The sequence below is a fragment of the Macaca nemestrina genome, chromosome 9, assembly GCF_043159975.1.
Source record: "Macaca nemestrina isolate mMacNem1 chromosome 9, mMacNem.hap1, whole genome shotgun sequence".
NCBI classification, from domain to species: Eukaryota; Metazoa; Chordata; class Mammalia; order Primates; family Cercopithecidae; genus Macaca; species Macaca nemestrina.
In genome coordinates, this window is record NC_092133.1 from 63,946,193 (window position 1) to 63,970,730 (window position 24,538).

General features: G+C 41.4%; 1 protein-coding gene and 1 non-coding gene across 13 annotated transcripts in view; one reads left to right on the forward strand and one right to left on the reverse strand.

Annotated features, from left to right (window-relative positions):
• LOC105466141 (catenin alpha 3) overlaps positions 1 to 8,992 on the reverse strand; it is a 1,883,635-nt gene extending 1,874,643 nt beyond the window's left edge. For 6 of the 12 annotated variants that reach the window (XR_011607352.1, XR_011607354.1, XR_011607355.1 and 3 more), the window contains exons 1-2: positions 8,016 to 8,252; positions 5,033 to 5,118 (exon numbers count right to left, since the gene is read on the reverse strand). Coding sequence is in view for 5 of the 12 variants with exons in the window: in XM_071068748.1 (XP_070924849.1) it covers positions 5,033 to 5,118; positions 8,016 to 8,090 (161 nt within the window). In the remaining 7 variants the exon portion in view is untranslated. Of the gene's footprint in view, positions 1 to 5,022; positions 5,119 to 8,015; positions 8,253 to 8,879 lie in introns of those variants that run through there. The other 6 variants (XM_071068747.1, XM_071068750.1, XM_071068749.1 and 3 more) reach the window with 6 other exon arrangements.
• A 73-nt stretch (positions 8,993 to 9,065) lies between these two features.
• TRNAS-UGA (transfer RNA serine (anticodon UGA)) lies at positions 9,066 to 9,147 on the forward strand. The gene has a single exon. It is a non-coding gene; the product is annotated as a tRNA-Ser (tRNA).
• The last annotated feature ends 15,391 nt before the right edge of the window (positions 9,148 to 24,538 follow it).

The following is a 24,538-nucleotide window of genomic DNA, read 5'->3' on the forward strand; positions in this document are numbered from 1 at the left end:
GACAAGCAATAACTGATGCTGGCAATGATGTAAAGAAAGGGAAACCATTATACGCAGTTGGCAAGAATGTAAATTAGTACAGCCACTACAGAAAACAGCATGGAGGTTCCTCAAAAGACTAAAAATAGAACTACCATATGATCCAGCAATTCCACTACTGGGTATACATCCAAAAGAAAGAAAATTGCCAGGGCATGGCAGCTCATGCCTGTAATCCCAGCACTTTGGGAGGCTGAGGCAGATGTGTCAGGAGTTTGAGACCAGCCTGGCCAACATGGTGAAACCCCGTCTCTACTAAAAATACAAAAATTAGCCAGGTATGGTGGCACACACCTGTGATCCCAGTTACTCATGAGGCTGAGTCAGGAGAATCACTGGAACCGGGGAGGCAGAGGTTGCAGTGAGCCATGATCACGCCATTGCACTCCAGCCTGGGCAACAAGAGAGACTCTCTGTCTCAAAAAAAAAAAAAAAAGAAAGAAAGGAAGGGAGGGAGGGAGGGAGGAAGGAAATCAGTATGTCAAAAAGATATATGAACTCCCATGTTTATTTAAGCACTATTCATGATAGTCAAAATATGGAATTAATCTAAATGCTCATCAGTGGAAGAATGGATAAAGAAAAAGTGGTATAAATATTATTCAGCCATAAAAAAGAATGAAATCCTGTCACTTGCAGCAACATGTATGGAACTGAAGTTCATTACCTTAGTTGAAATAAGCCAAGCACAGAAAGACAAATATTGCATGTTCTCACTCATATGTGAGAGGTAAAACAGTGGATCTTATGAAAATAGAGAGAAGACTGGTGGTTACAAGATGACAGGTAGGGTGGGGGGAACAGAAAGATGAAACGAAATTGATTAACCAGATACATATTTATACCTATTCAATAGTTTAATAGAAGAAATAAATCCTAGTTTTTAGATAGATCAGTAGGGTGTTTATAGTCTACAGCAGTCTATTGCACATTTCAAAAAAGCTAAAAGAATAATTCAAATGTTTCTAGCATAAAAAAGACAAATATTTAAGGTGATAGATATCCTAACTACAACAATTTAGTATTTACAAATCATGTATTAAATTATCATATGTACCTCAAAACAATGTACATTATGCATCAATAAAAATAAATTAATTTTTAAAAGGCAAGTAACAATATTTTCAAAACACTAAAAAATAAAGAAATGAAGTAGCAATACATGCTGTAACATGGAAAAACCCAGCAAACATGCTAAGAGAAAAAAATGGACATAAAAAGCCACATATTGTATGATTCTATTTACGTAAAATGTAATAGGCAAACAGAATATAGAGACAGAAAGCAGATTAGTGATTGCAGGGGCTGAGGAAAGTGGGGAGTGAAGAGTGGTTGCTTACTGAGTACAGGTTTTCCTCTTGGGCTGATGAAAATGTCCTGGAATATACAGTATTGACAATAACACAGTATTATGAATGTAATGGAAACCACTGATTCATACACTTGAATGGTTTAAATGGTGAATTTTACCTCAATATAACAAAAGTAGAAAAATTACCATGTACACAGTTACAACTATGTAAAAATATACATAAGTATAGGGGAAAAGACTAAAATAATCGTTTTTAAAAGACTTAGGTGGGTTGAGTTTTTTTCTGTTTTTCAAACTTTTTATTAATATTATATTGTTTTCACAACAAAAAAAGATAATTATCATATATTGAGTACCTACTATACCTACTATATATTAAACACTGTACTAGGCATTTTAATGAATCAAGAGTGTCTTCCAGCCTGCTGGGTAAACAGAAAACATCTGACAGAAACATGGAAGGGAGCAAAGGTATCTAGTTCTAGGAGGAAAAACTAAATGCCTTAGTTATCTATTGCTGTATGACAAACTATCCCTAAACATGGCAGCTTTAAACAATAAATATTTAGCAAATATCTCTTGTGTATTTAAAGGCATGGGCATAGATGAGCTCTCTAAGGTCAATGTGATGGTTAATTTTAGGTATCAACTTGACTGGGCTAACGGATGCTGTGATGGTTAATACTGTCAACTTGATTGGATTGAAGGATGCAAAGTATTGTTCCTGGGTGTATGTGTCAGGGTGATGTCAAAGGAGATAAACATTTGAGTCAGTGGACTGGGAGAGGCAGACCCAGCCTCAATCTGGGTGGGCACCATCTAATCAGCTGCCAACGTGGCTAGAATAAAGCAGGCAGAAGTTGGAAAGAGCAGACTTGCCGAGTGTTCCGGCCTTCATCTTTCTCCTGTGTTGGATGCTTCCTGCCCTCGAACATCAGACTCAAAGTTCTTCAGCTTTTGGACTCACACCAGTGGCTTGCCAGGGGCTCTCGGGCCTTTGGTCACAGACTGAAGGCTGTTGCACTGTCAGCTTCCCTACTTTTGAGGTTTTGGGACTCAGAGTGATCCACCACTTGCTTCCTTTCTCCTCAACCAGCAGACAGCCTATCGTGGGACTTTACCTTCTGATCATGTGAGTCAATTCTCCTTAATAAACTCCCTTTCATATACATGTCTATCCTATTAGTTCTGTCCCTCTAGAGAACCCTGATTAATACAGATGTCCAAATATCTGGTAAAATGTTATCTATGGGTATGTTTGTGAAGGTATCTCCAGAAGAGATAAACATGTGCATCAGTAGAGTGAGTAAAGAAGACCACCCTCACCAATGCAGGCAGGCAGTATCCAATCCACTGAGGGCCTAAATAGGACAAAAAGGCAGAGGAAAGGCAAATTTTTTCTCTCTCTTACTGAGCTGAGACATCCATCTTTTTCTGCCCCCAGACATCAGCATTTTTGGTTTTTGAGCTTTCAGACCTGAACTGAACTATATCACCAGTTTTCCTGGTTCTTCAGCTTGCAGATGGCAGATCATGAGACTTCTCAGCCTCCCTAACCACATAAAGCAATTCCTATAATAAATCTCCTCATGTGTATATGTATATATATACATACGTACACATACACACACACACACACATATATCTTAGGGACCCTGTTTCCCTAGAGAACCCTGACTAATACAGTCAAGGAAAAAGACTTGGTTTCCTATATAATGTAATAGCCCCCCCAAAAAATAAGAATTAGTAAAAGGGATGACAGTATCTTGTAAGGAAATAAAACGGTGCTATAACTCCTTAAAGTTATAAGATTGGTGGTCTGTGGATCTAGTTGTGCCCCAATTATAATCCCAATACATTGATCATAGCTGTATTTTAATGTAATCCTTAAAATTGTTCATTTCAGTTGCCTTTATAAAAATCCCACTACATCAACCCCATATATAGAGCTTGTCCATAGAGTTTCATAGGGAATCAATTCATTTCTATAAATAACTGGGTATAAGATTTCATTCTTAACAAGCTTATTCTGCCCTTCGATATCTGATTTGGTTTAAAAAAATAGATTAAGATGTCTTTGGTAAGTCCAGATCTCTGCTATCACAAAGTCAAAGAAAACTACTTTTTTGAGAATTCGAGGTTGAATATTACACTGGCATCACACCGTTTAAGAAAAGAAGACCCCTGGCCGGGCGCGGTGGCTCAAGCCTGTAATCCCAGCACTTTGGGAGGCCGAGACGGGCGGATCACGAGGTCAGGAGATCGAGACCATCCTGGCTAACACGGTGAAACCCCGTCTCTACTAAAAATACAAAAAACTAGCCGGGCGAGGTGGCGGGCGCCTGTAGTCCCAGCTACTCCGGAGGCTGAGGCAGGAGAATGGCGTAAACCCGGGAGGCGGAGCTTGCAGTGAGCTGAGATCCGGCCACTGCACTCCAGCCCGGGCTACAGAGCAAGACTCCGTCTCAAAAAAAAAAAAAAAAGAAAAGAAGACCCCATCCTTCTTGATTCTTCTTACTTCTTAATTGGCCATGGCATTAAGAGACTGCTTAGGCACGAAAATCCTGTAAGTAAGCTTACCTAGTGCTAACTAGGACATATCTTCAACCTTCTTCAAACATTTACGTATAAGTACCACAGTGACTAAAATCTAACCCACAATTAATTACTTAAGCTTTAAAAGTACGGTCATTTGCAATGCAGCAATTCCTTGGTAATTATTTCCATCACTTTTCATGATACATTTAATTTACTGACTAACGCTTAATGAAGGTTTTATTGCCAATAACTTCATAATATTCTTTGTCCAATTTGTACTAAGTCTTCTCACACATGGTATCCAAAACATATACCTAGAGTTATTCTCCAATTCATATAAAATTACAGAAAAGAAATCCTAAATAGTGGCAAAGCCTCTAAAACTCTGCAGTTGTAGTCAAACCTATTCCTTTCAAGTGAAATGCAAAAGCACACAAGGCAGCTAAGTTAAAATTACCACACTTTGATCACCTCTTGTTGGTTACTATGTGTTTTGTGTGAAATTTTCATAATACAACTGTGTAAAAGAAAGAACAAGGATTTGGGGTCTGATTGGCCTAGCTTGAATTGTGTGGTAGGCAAAAATCTAAGATGTCCCCAATATTCCCACCCCTGCTATTACACTCCCTAAATAATCCCCTTCACTTCTGCAGGACTTATGAATATAATAGAATAATCATCACTTTCATAATTTCATTCTATTATATAAAACTCCATTGTAGCAGACTACAGAGGAATTATCATGCTGATCTTGAAGAAGCAAAGTACCATGCTGTGGAAACAGCCACATGGCAAGGAACAAAGTGGGCAGCCTATAGGAACTGAAAATGCCCCCCTACTGACAAGCAGCAAGTCTTACAACCACAGGAGCTGAATTCTGCCAACAACTAGTTAACTTAGAAAAGGACCCCAAACCTCAGATGAGATTGCAGCCCCAGTCACCACCTTGAGACCAGATGAGACCCTGAGCAAAGAACCCAGTGAACACATAATCACACTCCTCACCTACAGAAACTATGAGGTAATAAATGTGTGTTGTTTTAAGCCATTAAGTTTATGGTTCTTTCTTATGCAGCAATAGGAAACAAATACAAGTCACATGCCCACTCCTTGGCCAGAGGAGGGTGGGATACCTTGACTCACAGACAAAGTAACATTTCATCCAATGGCGGAGGGGTGATGCCCCTTAAGTACAATTGAGGTGTCAGTATCAGTTGGGAGGATAGATTCTGGAATAAAGAACAAAAATGACCCATCACAACACATTCATTATCTGACATCTCATATGCCTTCAACATTCAACTCATGACTCTTCCCTACTGGAGGCTTTGTCTACTGCCATCTATACATCTCAATTTATATGCCATTGTGCCAGAGACTAACAAATAATACATGAGGGCAACAAAATGAGTGAGAACACTAAGCTAATATTACAAGTTATACCTCTGTCTGCCAATACACTCGTGTCGCTTAATGATAAGGATATGTTCTGAAAAATCCATCCTTAGATGATTTCCTCATTCTGCAAACATTATAGAGTGTACTTACACTAACCTAGATGGTATGGACTACCACACACTTAGTCTATATAATATAGCCCCTAGGGTCCCCAACTGGTACCCTAGGAGGTGAGCAGGTGAGAGAGAAAAGCTTCATCTGTATTTACAACCATTCCCCATTGCTCACATTACGACCTGAGCTCTACCTCCTATCAGATCAGCATTAGATTCTCATAGGAGCATGAACCCTACTGTAAAGTGCACAACCTACTGTGATGTAGGTTGTGTGTTCCTTATGAGAATCTAATGCCTGATGATCTGTCACTGCCTCCCATCACCCCCAGATGGGACTGTCTAGTTGCAGGAAAACAATCTCAGGGCTCCCACTGATTCTACTTTATGGTGAGTTGTGTATTTCATTATATATTACAATGTAATAATAATAGAAATAAAGTACACAATAAATGTAATGCACTTAAATCATCCCAAAACCATCCTCCCTCCCCCAGTCTGTGGAAAACTGTCTTCAACAAAACTGGTCTCTGGTGCCAAAAAGGTTGGGGACCACTGGTGTAGCCTATGCTCCTAGACTACAAACCTGTACAGCATATTCCGTAGGCAACCGTAACACAATAGTGTTTGTGTGTATAAACATAAAAAAGATATAGTGAAAACACAGTATTAAAGTTTTATGGGACTACTGCTGTATATGTGGTCCACCATTGACCCAAATGTCATTATGAGGCACATGACTGTAATTAGCTATGTGAACTTGGGCAAGCTATTCATGGCCACAGTTTCCTCCTGTAGATGAAGAGATTGGACCAGCTTTAATGGTTCTTCCAGCATTAAAATTCTATGATTTTACAAAATGCTCCCAAAACCATCAAAATAATTTAAAATAAATTTCTGATTTGCTATAAAAGAAAAAAGAAATGCCATACTGCTCCCAATCACATCCCCTGTTCCTCCCAGTATTCTGTCTGCCTCTGAATATGGCACCAAGAAGGGTTTTCTGAGAAAGTCACAACATATTTGCCTTCCACACCCAAATTAGCTTAATAGAAACTGCCACATTAAAAAAACAGAAACAGGGAGTGGCAGGGAGGAGACCATCAGGATCACCAGTGGACCTTTACCAACTGAAATTTGTATATGGTTGCAAAACAATGTTTTATGATATGATTGTCATGAATTAGGAGCATATGTATTTTACTTCTGTATTCCTAACTTGCTGCTCACTGCATTAAATGACAATGCTAAAGACTTAAGGTTGGAGCCAAAAGAACTCATTTGGATTTGGAAACTCACACTTTTGCAGGGGGGGGTGGTGGGAGGAATCAACAATTTTGATCTCTTGGCTCATTCTAGCATTATAATAAATCAGCAAAGAAAAAAATTATTTCACTGTTTTAAAAGCCTACATTAACTCAAACAAGCTAAAAGTTAAATATTAAATATAGGTATTTCACTTGAAATGTTGCAAAGACATTTTAATCACAATTGTTCTCACAAAATATACAATAACTTTATAATAGATTATTTTCCCCATAGTCTTGCTTTCCCCTCCCAAAATAAAGAAAGCCCTCTCAAAGTAAAAATTTTGATTGAGCAATTTTAACCATAATCAATTTCCATTACTGTCAAGCTTTGAAGCAATTGAAGGGATTCTTTAAAGGGAAAGGAAAGGTTATGGAAGAAAAGGAGCTTTCAGTAAACATTATCATCATTCAACTGCACAGAAGGAAAGATAAAAATTGCTTCAAGATCAAAATACAATGAGTAAAATTAGGTAAAGTTAAATTCTAGGTTATCTCAGGGCATAGGTAAGGGAGGAGGTTACCCCTCATATTGTCTTATGCCCAATTTCTGCCTCCAAAGAAAGAAGTAGTAAAAACTAAAAGGCAGAAATGAAATCCACTGGCAGACAGCCCAGCGCCACACCCTGGGCCTGGTAGTTAAAGATCAACCCCGATCGGTTATGTTATCTATAGATTACAGACATTGTATAGAAAAGCACTGTGAAAATCCCTGTCCTGTTCTATTCTGTTCTAACTACTGGCACATGCAGCCCCCAGTCATGTACCCCCTGCTTGCTCAATCCATCATGACCCTCTCACGCAGACCCCCTTAGAGTTGTAAGCCGTTAAGATGGACAGGAATTGCTCACTCAGGGAGCTTGGGTTTTGAGAAGTGAGTCTTGCCAATGCTCCCAGCTGAATAAAGCCCTTCCTTCTTTAACTCCGGGTCCGAGGAATTTTGTCTGCAGCTTGTCCTGCTACATAGGTACAATCTAAGGACAAGATTTAAAAAACAAAAATGTTCTTGCACAATACCTATTGGAAAAAGTGCAAGTGAATTTTGTGTTTATGATAAAATCCATGCCTGGCCATATTGGGAATTATTTTGTTCCCATGCAGTATTCATAGAGAAAATGGGATCCCTCCTGTAGCTCTGCCAAAATAAAAGAATAAAATTCCTGAAAGAACAATCTCAAATCAGACAAAATTTATCCTCACAATTCTCAAATATTCTGCTCCTCTTCCACAATTAAATGGGTGTAGACATTTAACACTACACTTTGGTTTCGAGAAATGGTATGGAAGGTCTCAAGAAAAGTTACACACCTTAACTAGCGGAACCACAACACAGAGGCTTCCAAAGGTGGAGCTGCCTTCCTGCCTTATTATGAAACGTACCATTATGAGAAGGGCAGTGAGTTTCCATGAATACTCCTAGAAACTTGAACTAGTGAAAGGCCTTCTGTTATTTTTCTCAAATTGTCCACCAACAGAACTTGGCGCTTCTGTGGCGCCACGTGACGCAGGTAGTGGCTTCGGAGGCGCTCTGGAATCAGCGCGCCAACCTGCGGCACAACCCCGGGCCTCAGGCCTGAGGTGGGCAACAGGACCAGACCTCGGTTCTCAAGGCTTTAACGAAATAACGCTGGTAAAGCATCTAGGGCAGAAGCCACAGAGAACACAAGAAGGCATTAATGGCATTTGAAGGTACTGAATGCAGACTAATGCGCAGAACTTGGTTCTCAGACCACGTCCCCGGCCACCCATCTCCTGAGAGAGCGGAGAGCACACTTGCGGCCTGACGTCTCCCAGCTGAGCTCGGCAATGAAAGGATCACTGAAGAATTAAAAAATGGGAGACGACTGCTTGGGCAGAAGCCCGCGGGGGACTAGCCCACGGGCAAGTATCCCGACTCCTCACACTTCCTGCCTCAATGCGCAGAAGAAAGTGTTCTGAAGGCGACGCCCCGCCGAGGCGGGAAACGCCGCGGAAGACGCTTCTCTCGCAGAAATGCCAAATTTTCGGGAGCGCGGGCCCGCAGCACGTAAGAGAACAGATCTTTTTGTTTCACGGCCCTCTGGTAGACTTAATGAAGCGGGAGGGCGAAAACCAGGTCAACGACCAGAAGCCAGGCAAGGTTGCGATTTTCGAAGCACAGCGAAGGGAAGAGTTTCTAAGTTCTGAACGTACCTCTACTCAGGGTGGTTTACTATTATTTCTTCGCGTCTACCCTGTAGTTCCCGCACCCGGAGCCCTCAGCCCCGCCGCTTCTCGGCGAGCTGAGCTCAGAGGGTGCGTGCCCCGCCCGCTCGCGGGCCTGGCGTGAGCGCAGTGGTTGTTACACTAAAGTGTCTCCGCCTCTCCGATCTCCTCGTGGCAGCGATGGCCGAGTGGTTAAGGCGTTGGACTTGAAATCCAATGGGGTCTCCCCGCGCAGGTTCGAACCCTGCTCGCTGCGGAAGCGGGTGCTTCTGTCTTTTCGATTATTTTTAATAAATACCTTCAAAAGAAAACTTTTACTCTTCTCTCTGTATTTTCAATGCCTGCCAGCTAAATGGCGCGCCAACGGAGTGGTTTTACACGCCGTAGAAAAGTAAATAAATGTCAGTGCAAACACGCACTGTTTACACCAAGAGGAAAATCCTTCCACTGCCCTAAAAGGCAAGGTAACTAACTCCTCGTGCTCCGTGAGAAGAGCAAGCTGGCAAAATAGAAGTAAAATGAATATAAATACTGATGCAAGTTTTCGGGCTATCACAGCCTGAGCAAACTATCAGCTCACTAAAACTAAGAACAACGCTATGCCACCTTCCCTTCCATCCCAGAATCACTTCCAACGGTTTGCAGACCACATCCAAAAGTGATATGAAATGGGAGATAATAAAAGCAATTTTAAAGTTCTACTTATAAAGCATCTTAGACACATCCACATAATGTAATACTATGCATGTAAGCATTAAAATGATGTTAATGATGTGGGAGGGCCTTCCCAATGCATTGCCCAATGCAAAAACTAGGACAGATCGAAAAACAGCATTATGATAACATTTTTGTTAAGCAATTCATGTATATACCCATTCATGTGGGAAAAATGGGAGAGAAAGAGAGAGAGATGGAGAATGAATGGAGGCTGGAAAGAAATACACCAAAATGTTAGCAGGGATTATTATCCCTGGGTGGTGTGATTTGGGAAGATTTTTGTTTTCTTAAATAATTTTTTCCTTAACTGGGTTTTCTAAAATTTCTACATGGACCCAGTATTATGTTTTAAATAAGAAAATTGTGAGGTTAGTCTTTGGGACCCTACACATCCCCTGTCTGCTTCCTGTAACCCACTTTCACCATATCTCTCCCACCCCATGCTTCCCAGGCGCTCTTACGGACTTACCTGATACCTCAAGGCTAGGGATAGTTTTCTGTGGTACCTAAGTGGATTCCACCCACACAGCCCCATCCTATTTGAGACTTGGCTGAACACACACACTCACCATATTTACATTTTCAATCCGTCTTCTCTGCCCAATCCCCACCCTTTCTGCCCCCATTTAAGTCACTTACGAGCAGCTGCATTAGTTTCCTAACTGGTCACCTTTCCTGTATCAGTCAGGATTACATTCAGCTGCAAATAACAGAAAATCCAATTCTAGTGACTTAAACTCATAGGGATTTGTCTCTAAAAACCTGGGAGATTAATACCATTCCTGTATCCAAGAGAATGAAATAGTCTATAACTTATTTGTTTGCATCTAAAATTTTTAAAAATACGTGACACTATATTAAAATGGCAATCCTGGCCAGGCGCAGTGGCTCATGCCTGAAATTCCAGCACTTTGGGAGGCTGAGGCGGGTGGATCACCTGAGGTCAGGAGTTCGAGACCAGCCTGGCCCCATGGTGACCCCATCTCTACTAAAAATATGAAAATTAGCTGGGCCTGGGGGCAAGGACCTGTAATCCCAGTTACTCAGGAGGCTGAGGCAGAGGAATCTCTTGAACCAGAGGCGGAGGTTGCCGTGAGCTGATATCACGCGACTGCACTCCAGCCTGGGCAACAAGAGTGAAACTCCATCTCAAAAAAAAAAAAAAGTGAATCCAAGAAGGAGAGATATCTAAAATTATAAATTAAAACATTCCATCAAAAAGGCAAATTAATGATCAATTTTATTTCTAAATGGTTCTCTCCAAGCTGTAAAGTTAGCTTCATTTGACAACTCTTTTTTCTTGTGAAATATCTTATGGTTTCAAGAAATGTTTTCAAATAGTCACTTGTCACCATTTTTTAAAAAAAGAAAGAAAGAACAAAGAAATCTGGGAATAGGAAATTCTCAGATGGAACAGGAAACAGGCCTCTTTCCATCTTTCTGCTCTGCCATTTTTAATATGCATATACAGCTTTTCATCTCATAGTCCCAATATGGTTGCTATACCTTCAGACCTTACATATGCATTCAACCAAGAAGAGGAGAGACAAGACCCTCTTTTATATCTCATTTACCCAAACTATGTATCATGGCTATCATTAGCTAGAAGGAATCTTGGTGAAGTTTAGCTGGGTATATTGCTCCCCAAATTGAAATTCGGAAGGAAGAAAATCAGATGGTACTAAGTGAAAATCAGTTACGTCTGCCACAGTCCTATAACAGGAAAGTCAAAGCTTGTAGACATTGGGCCTTCAAGACAAGTCCCCTGCCTTCCCTTCTGACCTTCCCACCCTTCTCCTCCTTCTCCTTTGGAGTTACTGGAAGACCTCCCAGCGCTGCATGCTGGCTCATGCCTTTGGGCCTTTTTAACATGTTCACATGTGACTACCTGGAATATCTTCACCCTTGTCCCCTCACTAGAGGAAAAGGGCTACCTAGCATTTGAAGTCCCTTCTTATTTAGGGGACTTGCTTTCCTTTTGAATCTAGGTGTGAGGCTATAATCCACTCCCAACCCCACTCCCAGCATAGAAGCTGAAAAAGTCACATGCTGTCTCAGACTCCCTTGCAGCTGAGGAGGCAGCATGTGACCTAGGCTCAGCCAATCAGATGTACCCATGCCCAACTTTCAATCCAGAGCTGTTATTAATAATACAAAAAGCAAGTAGGATGGAAATCCATCCTTGCAGTGGGTAGAGGCAACAATGGCACCCACAGGGATTGCCAGAGCCAGAGCTGCAACTGGAGTTTACAGCTGTTCAGCAGCAGAACAATAAGGTCTACACAAGACTAATTTTGTAGCATCATTCTGCTGTGATCTTGAACTCCGCCTACCCTAACTTACTCCTGTTCTACTTTCCAAAAGTGATTTTGCAGCCTTCTTGGCAAATCTACAAACTACTCAATATCTTTCCAGTAAGTTCCTATGAGTTTCTGCTTAAATCAGCCCCATTTGAAAAAAAAAAATTTTTTTTGGCTTCCAAAAGTTTTAGATATAACTCCCCCTCCGCCCATCATTGTCTGCTAAGAAAACTCATATTCTTTCAAGTCCCACTTCTCAGGGAAAGCTTTCCTGCAAAATCTCCCAGGCTGATTCAAAAGCCACCCTTTAGGCAGGATGCAGTGGCTCACACCTGTAATCCAAGCACTTTGGGAGGCCAAGGTGGGCGGAACAACTGAGGTCAGGAGTTCAAGACAAGCCTGGCAAACATGGCAAAACCCTGTCTCTACTAAAAATACAAAAATGAGCTGGACATAGTGGTGCACACCTGTAGTCCCAGCTACTTGGGAGGCTGAGGCAGGAATATCACTTGAACCCAGGATGTGGAGGTTTCAGTGAGCCCAGATTGTGCCATTGCACTCCAGCCTGGGGGACAGAGCAAGACTCCATCGCCAAATAAATAAATAAATAAATAAAGCCACCCTATTTTTTTTTTTTTTTTTTTTTTTTTTTTTTTTTTTTGAGACAGGGCCTTGCTCTGGTCACCCAGACTGGAGTGCAGTGGCAATCACATCTCACTGCAGCCTCAGCCTCTCGGACTTAATTGGTCCTCCCACCTCATCCTCCTGAGTAGTTTGGACTGCAAGTGCACACCACCATGCCTAGCTAATTTTTTTATTATTTTTTTGTAGAGACAGGGTCTCATTATGTTGCCCAGGCTGGTCTCAAATTCCTGGCTCAAGGGATTCTCCCATCTCAGACTCCCAAAGTGCTGGGATTACAGGCCTGAGCTACAGTGCTCAGCCTCCGGAAGCCCCTTTAATTCTCCCATTTCCTATTATAGCAAGGCTGACATTGCACTGTTTCCACCTGTTTGCCTTTCTTACCACTAAATGGTAAACTCCCTGAGAAAGTGTAAAGGGATAATATCTCTCATTTTTGTGCCCCTACATACGACAGAAAAGGGACTCAAATTTTTGATGAAATAATGAATGAATATATGTCGGCACACATCCATACTTCACCCCTAGAATGCCCAAAAAAAGTGGGAGAGAAAGGAGGGGCTTAACATGCTGTTCTCCTTTTGAAGGCCACTAATCTTGGCCTTAATATAAGTTTTTGTAATATTGAGTATCCCCCACCTAAAATAGTTTTAATATAAAAGAGGTCAGAGGACAACAGCCTATGTACCCTTCCTTCCCTTTCCATATTTTTTCCTTACCTTTTCTTCCCATCCTTTGTCTTCTAGCACTAAAAGGGCAGACAGAACCAGGAGGCAAGTATGTACAGACCTCTGCCTTCATGGGTCACCCCCACCTTTGTCTCCTTGAGAATGTTCACTTTCCAACTGGCCTCCATACAACTCAAGGTTTAGCTCTCTCCATGGTGAGCAAAGGAAAATCCATGGAAGGGGTGGGGGTGGATGTGGAAGAGGTTCTGCAGCGCACTCCTCTTCTCAGAGGAAACCATTTCAACTCCTCTTTCCACATTTCTCTTCTCCAGAGTTCTCTTATCCACTACCAACCCTCCTGTGCATCCCCTCGAGCCAGTTTTTTCTGACCCAACCTCACATGATGCACTGTCTTGAGGATTTTCTTTCAAGACCCCAACTTTTTCATTCTTTTATGTTACACAGCAATTCAGCCTTGTCCCTGCGATCTGGCCTCAACATGCCTGGCAATCAGAGCCCTCTTCGAAGGCAGAGGAAGTTATAAGTATAATATCAAGGTCCCCTTCTCCCAAATGTTTTTCTACCTACTTCCTTCAATAGAAATTAAATCCTGCAACTTTCTGATCCTGCAACAGTCTGATTCACTTCAACAGACTGAAGTGAATGTTTTGCAAATTGTAATCAGTTAATCTGTAGGAATACTGAATAAACAATTATCCTTCCCTTCTAAATCCAGGTCCCAAATCCATCCCAGTTTGTGGCATTTCCAGCCATGGAGCAGGACACATCCACTTGGAATGATCCTGATATTTCCCTGTTCCTTAACCCATTTCCTATTCAACCCAAGTGCCATTGAGTTTGCCCCTAAAACTGCTGAGAATCCACTTTGTTCCATACTTACTACCACCACCCAGTCCAAATCAACACTACCTCTCATCTCAACTACTTCTCAGCCTCTTAATTATCTCCTCCAATCCACTCTTCCTCCCCTCCAATCTGTTCTCCATAAAATAAAATTTTCTTTTAAAATGCACATTTGGTCTTATAACCTTCCTCCTGAGAACTCTTCTGGGGATTTCCATGTGCTGTTACAATAAAGACTAGAATCGCCAGCATGACCCCATAGCTCTCCATGATCCTGCATGGCATAATTACTGGGCCTCTCCCCTTCATTCTCTAGCCATGTGTACTTTCTTTCCTTTTAGTTCCTTGAAGAGTCCAAACTCTTTCCCACGTTAGGAATTCTGTACATGCTCCAATGTCTCCATCCCCATCAAACTGACCAGTCCTCTTTCTTATGTAATTTCATACCGTTTTACTCTTTTTCTTCACAACACATCATGCTTTGTGATATTTTAGTGTGAAATATTTGCTTAATATCTCTGTGTGTGCGCGCGCACGTGTGTGTGTAAAACCACAAAATCCCCTTATCTGCTATTTAATGGGCCTTCAATAAGTAATATTGTTGAGTGAATTTTGTGATTGTGAGGATCAGAAAGCAAGAGGTCTCAGAACACCTGCAGGGGTGGGAAACAGAGGGTAAACTGTGTTTTCCTGCAACTTTGGGGATGAATCAAAACTGTGTCTGAAGAGATTTGTGCCCTGACTGCATAGATCTGCAGGAATATTGCAGCTCAACCATTTGATATATTGCAGAACTGTTTAGCGTGATTTATGAAGCTGTTGTTCTGTTTTAACTCAACGTGTTCATTGCAAAGGAGTTTCATCCTCAGAGTTTTCATTAATGGAGGCATTGTTGTGTAGTGAGGCAGTAGAAAAAGGAAGTGAGAGATAGGGCTGGCCTATGACCTGTGTAAAGCTTGCATTTCAAGTCCCCTCTGGAGGGAATGCCCATTTCTGGAGTCTTGTTTCCCAGTGTGCCCATGTCCCCAAAAACATCTGATCTCAGGCTCTTTCTACATATTAGAGTGCAAACAACTAATAATAATACCTAAGTCTTAGCTCCTGCAGGGATGAGAGAGACAGAGGCTCTGACACTGGAATTTTCAGGTAAAGCAGATATCCTGTTCTATCTGAAGCACTGATGGAGAAAACATAGAGCTTTCAGCTCTTGTTCCAAAGACTAGTTTCTTTCCCAATCTGCATGAAGTTGATCAGTCAAGCTCACCCAAGCTCATAGACTAGAAGCCCCAGGAAATGAATTATTTCTGTTTCCTTCCCACCATCCCACACACATGCTCTTAAAATATCCATTCCCTTCCCTCCCCTCAGGTCCTAGGTGCTGAGACAGGCTCTCACAGCCCAGAGAGTAGTTGTGATGGACTTAGTCTTACCTCAGCTGCTTTGTCTGGTGCTGGGTTGCCAAAGGAGGCATGCATGAGTAAGGCCAGTTCTCCATTCATATCTCAGACCATTTAGAAGAATTCAGTGACAGAGGATGTGGCCTGTGGATTTTATGCTCGTGATGCTTTCTGCTGCTTGAGGTCGGATTGGAGAAGAGACTAGGGCTGACAAGCTTCTCACTCAGGGGCTGAGGTAGGGCACAGCTCCTGTCTGCTGGACTCATAAATCCCCTGGTCCCCACCCCAGGGATCTCAGAGGCTCCCTTTGTTCTTTTAATTTTTATTCTAATAAAACCTCCTACATAACATAGGTCTACAAAGACTCTTGGGGAATATATTTCCCTCCCAAACATACTCATTTGAGACAAAATTATCAAAACATTTGTTCAGGCCAGGCACGGTGGGTCCCACCTGTAATCCCAGCAGTTTGGGAGGCCCAGGCAGGCAGATGTCTTGAGGTCAGGAGTTTGAGACCAGCCTGACCAACACGGTGAAACTCCATCTCTACTAAAAACACAAAAATGATCTGGGCGTGGTGACGCATGCCTATAATCCCAGCTACTCGGAGGCTGAAGCCTGAGAATCTCTTGAACCCGGGGGGTGGAGGTTGTAGTGAGCCGAGACTGTGCCACTGTACTCCAGCCTGGGCAACAGAGTGAGACTCAGTCTTAAAAAAAAAAAAAAAAAGATTGTTCAGCACACGAACTTTAGACACATTTTATCTGACATCACAAATCATTCCAAGAGATGAATATACACAGTGGCCCTCTGAAAGCTACTTGTCTTCCAGATGTAAAGACACATACATCATTGGAGACAGAATGCTAGTGTTTTGAAATAACATATGCTTAGGATGTTGGAGCACAGAAATGCTGCACTTAACTTTGGTACCCACATCTAGTGCAGGGGTTAGTTAGCAACTTTTTCTACAGAAGGTCAGCCAGTAAATATTTTAGGTGTTGCAGGCCATATGGTTTCTGTTGCAATTACTCAACTCTGCCTTTGTATCACAAAAGCAGCCATAGATAATCTGTAAACAAATGAGTGTGACTGTGTTCCAATAAAACTTTATTTACAAAAACAGTGGGCTGGATTTGGCCCGTGGCTATAGTTTATTTCTGCTCTAGAGGATTCTCCTCACTATAATAAAAAAGTTCTCCCTAAGTTATCACTGTGAAGATATCATTAAGTGGGACACTGTCAAGAGGCCGGTTAACATTTCACTAGTTCTTCCTGGTTTATACACATCCAAGAAATCTCATGATTTCCATTAACACAAAGACACCAAGAAAGGACATCAGTAATACACACATGAGGCAAGTTGCAAATGAATGTTTTTTAAGATCATTTTATCTCAATACATCAGAATGGCCCAAAGCCTTCCAGAATCCTCTCCTGTATACTGCGATTCTCTGCTCCACTTGCCAGTGGATGAGGTGCAGGTCCTGCTTACCTAGTTTCTCCTTTCTCTGTAGTTAGTATTGTATCTGCTGCTGTAAACAAAGCCCTTCAGCCCTTGAGCATGTTAAGATGTAACCTGAATCCAGGTTTGCAAGTTTATTTGTGAAGTAATTTGAAGGAATAGGAAGAATTTGAAGGAATAGGAAAAATGGAGGCTTTGAAGTCAGAGCAACCAAGCATCAAATATAGGCTCCTTCCCTTTCTTGCTATGTAACTTTGGGCAGTTTGCATAACCTCTCTGAGCCTTAATTTCCTTATCCCTAAGTGGTAATAATAATTACTTCTACCTCATGACATTGTCAGCAGTACTGCCATTTTCTAAGTTCGAACCACAGGTCAGGCACTGTGATGAGGGTTCATTCATTTAACCTCCAAAACAGACCACAGCTAGTTTACAGATGAAGAGGTGAAGATGAGATCACATGCTGGTATTCTCTTCCCCTTTTGCCAAAATGGGTCCCCCATAGAGGTATCTGCAACCAACTCAAGGGAGACACTAGACAGGGATTTAAAAAAAAAAAAAAAAAAGCCATTTGACTCATGTTATTGAAGGAGTGGAATGTTCTTTGCTCTTTTGTCTCTCCAAGCTGGATAAAAGGAGGAACAAGTTCCCTGGGAGTTGATGTACAAAGCTGCCCAGAGTTGACTCTAGCCGAGAATGTGTTTGGGACTGCATGAGGCTGTCTCTGAGAAGCTAACAGCAGCTGCTCTGACATTCTCTCTGATCTAGGCCTTTTTTTTTTTTTTTTTTTTTTTTTTGATGCCTATTACAGCTCATGATTGGTTTTACAATATAATTCCCCGGCCTATGTAACACTCATCATTCCAGGTTCATCTCCAAACACTTTTTAAAAAATATATATCAACCGCATGATATGTGTCAATGACCCCTGAATGTGAGATATTCTGTCCTTGAAAGGAAAGACTTGGAGGAGCCTTCTCTCCCGGCATCCCTGGACTGGGTAAGACTGTTTAGTCACCATCACCATTGCCTCTTTCTTTTTTTTTTTTTTTTTTTTTTTTTGAGAAGGAGTTTTGCACTAAGTGCCCAGGCTGGAGTGCAATGACACAACCTCTGCCTCCCAGGTTCAAGCAATTCTCCTGCCTCAGCCCCCCAAGTAGCTGAGATTACAGGCATGCACCACCACACCCAGCTAATTTTGTATTTTTAGTAGAGAGGGGTTTTCACCATGTTGGCCATGCTGGTCTCGAACTCCTAAACTCAGGTGATCTGCCTGTCTCGGCCTCCCAAAGTGCTGGGATTATAGGCGTGAGTCACCACGCCCAACCGCCATGGCCTCTTTCTAGACACCGTTCTGACCACCTCTCTCTCCTGCCCACAGACCTCCAGTAGATAGCTGGCAGAGTAAAGGCCAAGCTTCCCAGTTTCATTCACAAGGCCCTTCATAATTTGGCCCTAACATCTTTTCAACCTTGTCTCATAATACTGCCCAGCATGACTCCATAAGACATACAGTTAGGCTGCCTTACACACTCCCACAGAACCGAATAGCAATTTCTGGTCCTTTCACACATTGAAATCCTTGGTTAGAAACTTCTCCAGATCTTAATGGTTTCCTGGAACATACACACTCCTCAACATGCACACACAAATACACACACACTCCACACACATGCACACACATGGATTTAAGAACATACACACAAATAAATTTAAATAGGTATATATAAGCAATAACTAATTTATGTTCGGTCTCATTTTCAAGAAATACTCCAAGGCCAGCCATGGTAGCTCATGCCTGTAATCCCAGCACTTTGGGAGGCCAAGGCAGGCGGGTGGTTTGGGGTCAGGAGTTCGAAACCAGACTGGCCAACACGGTGAAACCCCGTCTCTACTAAAAATACAAAAATTAGCTGAGTGTGGTGGTGGGCACCTGTAGTCCCAGTTACTTGGGAGGCTGAGGCAGGAGAATCACTTGAACCCCATGGGCAGCGGTTGCAGTGAGCCAAGATCACGCCACTGTACTGCTGCCTAGGCAATGGAGCAAGCCTGTGTCTCAAAAAAATTAAAAAAGAAAAAGAAATACTCCAGAAAAGCTAGGTATACTAGAAAAACAGTCGAGAATTAAAACACCAAGAATCTTATTTCATGGCAAGACAAGCAGTGATTTTTATTATTAAATAATATTAATTTGCTTATTGAATAGGTCATATATTCTCATGGCTCAAAAATCACAATGGCTCCCTCTCACCCCTGTCCTCTGAGGTCCCCTTCCCAAAGGCCACCCATCATCAGTTTCTCACCTTTTATTTCGGTGTATTCTTTTTTTTTTTTTTTAATTTATTTATTATTATTATACTTTAAGTTGTAGGGTACATGTGCATAACGTGCAGGTTTGTTACATATGTATACTTGTGCCATGTTGTTGTGCTGCACCCATCAACTCGTCATTTACATCAGGTATAACTCCCAATGCAATCCCTCCCCCCTGCCCCCTCCCCATGATAGGCCCCGGTGTGTGATGTTCCCCTTCCTGAGTCCGAGTGATCTCATTGTTCAGTTATGCACATAAAAGAACATATACATATTGTTCACAAATGTTAGCATATTATTCAAAATGTTCTGAACCCTGCTTTTGTTATTTAAAGATATACACTATCTTTCTGTGTGAAGAGTTTGCTCACTAAAACTGGCCTCTGCTAACTCAAATGCCAGCTGCAGGTAGAGCTCACTGCCTCAGAATAAATAGATCATTATTTATTTAACCAAATCCCTACTGAAGACCATTAAAGTTGTTTCTAATCTTTTGATTTCGAAAAACAAATGCTTAAAAAAAAAAAAAAAAAAAAAAAAAACTTGTGAGATTTTTCCAAAGCAGGAATCTTAACCCAAGTCATCCAGAATTAGAATTAGAAGGGGTCAGCACCTTGTTCAGGTATCAGAAATTGCGCACAAGAAATCACTGTAGTTCAGCAGTCCTAGAAGCACAGCCTACACAAATACCCGAGAAAAAGGAAGCACACTCACTCCCACCTCAGTCTATTCCATTTCCAGAGAAAACGAAGAGCCAGAAGGAAAAGTATTCCTTTACCTCATGACTTCTCAAATGAGTCAATTCTTAGAAACTGTTTCTTTCCTTACTACTTCTGTCTCCCCTCCCTTCTCCTTAGCTCCATTAGCTCCCCAGAAATGACTGGACTTCCTGGAATTTTTTATCAACAATTCAAGATGCTCCAGTCGTAATTTCTGTGACCATAGCCTCTGCTAACTCAAATACCTTCTGGGTGTAGCACCCACTGCCTCTGGCTCATAAGAGGGACAGATAATGACTGGAGTTACAAAGAAAGTAGGTCTGGAGCCTTCCCTGCAGAGTGTCAAGGGTCATTTATAAAGCAAGAGAGGGATGGGAGGTCCGTGAGACCCACTCTCAGTTCCCGCTTCAGCTTGCAGAACCTTTCAGGGATAAGATGTATAACCCTATGAATTTTTTTCAGTACCCACATGTATATCATGACACAATCCCAACTCCTTTGCAAGACTGACTTGAAGGTACATTCACTCTGGAAGCTAATTTATTTCTAAAATGCAGGCAAAGAGGCTCAGAGATGCTGTTATCTATTGCTTCTCCTATTCCTGCTTTTGCCACGAAAATTAGCCAATATATCGTTCAAATCTACTTTTGACAATTTGATTTTGGTTTACATCCATCCGGGCTTGAAAAATGACCAGGGCTGAGGTATATTGATGCCTCCTGAGCCACTCATTTCTAACACATATTAATACATCAGCACTACCTTCAAGTAGTATGTCTTTCTGAATTATTCTTTGGGTTTTTCCCCCCACTGCTTTTAAAACTTCATTTAAAAAAATAACACTCAAACCATTTTTCTCAAGATTGTCTCTATAAAACATCCAACCTGTTAGCGGCTAGGCTGTACCTTCACATCTCAGTTTTTTAGTTGCTTTTTTTTACTCTCTATTATTATTATTATTATTACTACATTTGAGGATTTCTCAGTGGGGGTAATGTTTGGCTACTGGGAAAATAGGGAGGTTTTCATCTTTCCAGCTAAAATCTACCACAAAGCTGAAACATTTTCTTGTCATGACTCTTCAGGCTGCAATGTCACAGGTTCTGATGGACGCTGTCTACATTTTTTAAATGATAAAAGTATCAGACTTCGTATATGAGTCAGTCTCAGCAGGAAACAGAAAGCACAGTCAATTTAGAACAATTCTATTCAGATTTAATAAAAAGACTACAAAGGTATAGGGAGAATATAAAGAAACCACAAGGGACACTGAGCTGCCATCACCCCTAAGAAGGGAGAGAGCAGCCACCAGACTCCTGAAAGAGAAAGTTCTGAGGCAAGGGCTGCCCCTGAGGAGGAATAAATATATACTCCTAAATTGCATTGCTAAAGAGGACACAACCAGGGCAAGGTGATCCTTCCTGGAGGGAGCTGTGGTAGTAAAACACCACCTCACTCATCTCCCTTCTTCTGCTCCCCAGTTAGGCCTCCCTGTTGGCCAAATGCAACTGCTCAAACTCTGTGTCTGAGAACAGGACACAGAGTGGGTTTGGAAAGACAAATAGGAGATAGCTGGGACTCTGACTTACAAAAAACTTGGGAAATAGAGAAAATAATCATCCATAATCCAGCACCTTAACACATTAATCTTTCCTATATTTATATTGTCTAATATACGGTTACATTAAAAATTAAATCATTAGGGGCATGGTGGCATGTGCTTGTACTCCCAGCTACTCAGGAGGTTAAGGCAGGAGGCTGACGTGGGAGGATCACTGGTGTTCAGGAGTTCTAGTACAGCCTGGGTAACATAGCAAGACTCTGTCTCAAAAAAAAAAAAAATTGCCAAGGCTGGAGTGCAGTGGCACAATAACAGCTCACTGCAGCCTTGACCTCCTAGGCTCAAGCCATCCTGCCACCTTCACCTCCAGAGTAGCTGGAACTAAAGACATGTGCTACCATGCCCAGCTAATTTCTTTCTTTTTTGTAGGGATGGGATCTTGCTATGTTGCCCAGACTGATCTGTAACTCCTAAGCTCAAGTGATCCTCCTGCCCCTGCCTCACAAAGCCCTGGGATTACAGGCATGAGCCACTGCCCCTAGCCCCCACAAAAAAAAATTCTTAACACTATGGCTAATCATTTCAAAAAAATAAAAATTACAAAATTACAAATTAAATCATTAAATCATTGAATATTTCAAACACACAGAGATGCACAAAAGACATCATATATTTTGTATTTTTCATTAAAATTATCTTAGGGGCTTTTTGCTGCTTCTTTGTCTTCATAATCATGATTTTTTTTTTAATTTTTCCTTTTTGGTCCTGTCTCTGGAGACATAATCATTGTTTTTAACAGTTCTACAGTAGACTACACAGTAGCTGCACCAAATTTAAGAAATCAACTGTTGCACACTTAAACTCTTTTTTCTTTGCATGTAATGTTGTTATGTGTATCTTTATGATACAAGCTTTTTTCCATAATTCATGTCATTCCTTTAGCCCTACCTCTATAGTTCCAAGAATGCAAATATTGAGGCAGAGGATATGAACATGTTTATGTCTCTAAATATGTATTTCTAAATTGCATTGCTAAAGAATTATACCCATGTTTAGGGCCACCAAGAATATATAAGAAAACTAGAATCATGGAACCCTCATCGACATTGAGTATTATCTCTTTCAGCTTTTTTTCCCTTTTATATTTTTTGCTAATTTACTAGGCAAACACACTCAGTTTTGTTTAATTTGCTTTTCTTTGATTACTAGTAGAGTTTCTATGTTTTACTGTATATTTACTAGTTGTACTAAATTGAATTTGCTATTCAATTTCTGGCTTTCTGACTTTCTACCAAATCAGTTATTAGACCCTAAAACTGCAGCTGAAATTGACTCTTTGGAGCATCCTTACTGAAAACAATTGAGCATCATAGTGGTAACATAGTAATTTCAAAGGAAAGAGACTAGTAAATTTCAAGTTGAGGGTATGTGGTCTTAATATCTACTTTTTGGAAAGTTTATAACTCTGCTAAATTTTAAGATTTATCTACCGCTTCCCCCATTTTACCCATCTTGCCCCACATTCCAGCATTAAAAATAACTGGTACAAAGCAAAATTCAGCCTGAAAGATAACAGTAATTAATTCACATTACTTTCTGCTCCTCCTTGGCAATGTAATGGTTCAGCATCCACTTTGGGAGATATTAGGGGTAGCTAGGCTTGACTGACTGATTCTGAGATACATGTGGGTCTGTTGTGGTCTAAACTTTCACTCCTCTCTTTTCTTACTTCACAGGCTATTTGAGGAAGTATCTTCCTTGACCCACCAGGCTCTAAGGCTGTAGAAGATTCTTCTTATATCAGAGATTCTCAAACATTAGAAGAATCAACTAAGAGAGCTTATTAAAAACATAATCCCTGGACCTCACTGTTGGATATTCTGATTCAGTAGATGTGGGGTGAACCTAAGAATCTACACTTTTTAAAACAACTGAGATGCAGTGCTGTCTTGATCACACTTTGGGAAACTAGTATAGATCCTTGGCATAGAAAGCGTATCTATACTAAGAATATTCGAGGTGGCAGGGGAAATGAGGATGGGAGGCGGGAGAAGGGGAATATAGCCCAGCAACAGCTCCTTCTCAGCCCGTTCTCCAAAAGTATCATTGTGGAAGAAACTATAAGATCATGATTTGGTGGTGGAAAAGGTAATCAGTGTGTAGCAACGTTTCTTTCTTTCTTTTTTTTTTTTTTTTTTTTTTTGAGACAGGGTCTCACTCTGTCACCCAGGCTGGTGTGCAGTGGTGTACGTCTGTAGTCCCAGCTACTAGGGAGGCTGAAGGAGGAGGATGGCTTGAACTTGGGAGGTTGAGACTGAGGCTGCCATGAGCCATGATCATGCCACTGCACTATCTCACTCTGTAGCTCAGGCTGAGCGCAGTGGCATGATCACAGCTCAATGCAACCTCAACCTCCTGGACCCAAGTGATCCTCCCACCTCAGCCTCCCGAGTAGCTGGGACTACAGGCATGCAACCATGCCTGGCTGATATTTTAATTTTTTTTGTAAGGTGGAGGGTCTCACTCTGTTGCCTAGGCTGGTCTTGAGCTCCTGGGCTCAAGCAATCCTCAGCCACCCAAAGTGCTGGGATTACAGACATGAACCACCATGCCCAGACTGTGGCAACATTTTTGTATGCTAAGGATAGGGTGGTCAACAAAACAGACGTATCCGTACCTTGTTGAAGGCCACCATCTAGTGACAATCCATTATGACATCATTTGGTGATATTTAACATATTTTCAGTGTTGTATCACCTATTTCATAACATTCTAAAATGTTCATCTGAGCTTCCACATCAATCTTACCTCTGGCTACAATGCTTTCAGATAGCAAAAACTTTCAGATTCTTGGCACACACATATTCCCCTTGTGAACAAAAGTATTTCTCTTCTGCACTGACAGCACTGGCCTGAGCAACTGCAGAATTGCTAGATTGTTTAAGATTTCTTCAAGCCCCGCTAGGTTTTATTCATGAAATGTCTGCAGTGGACAACAATA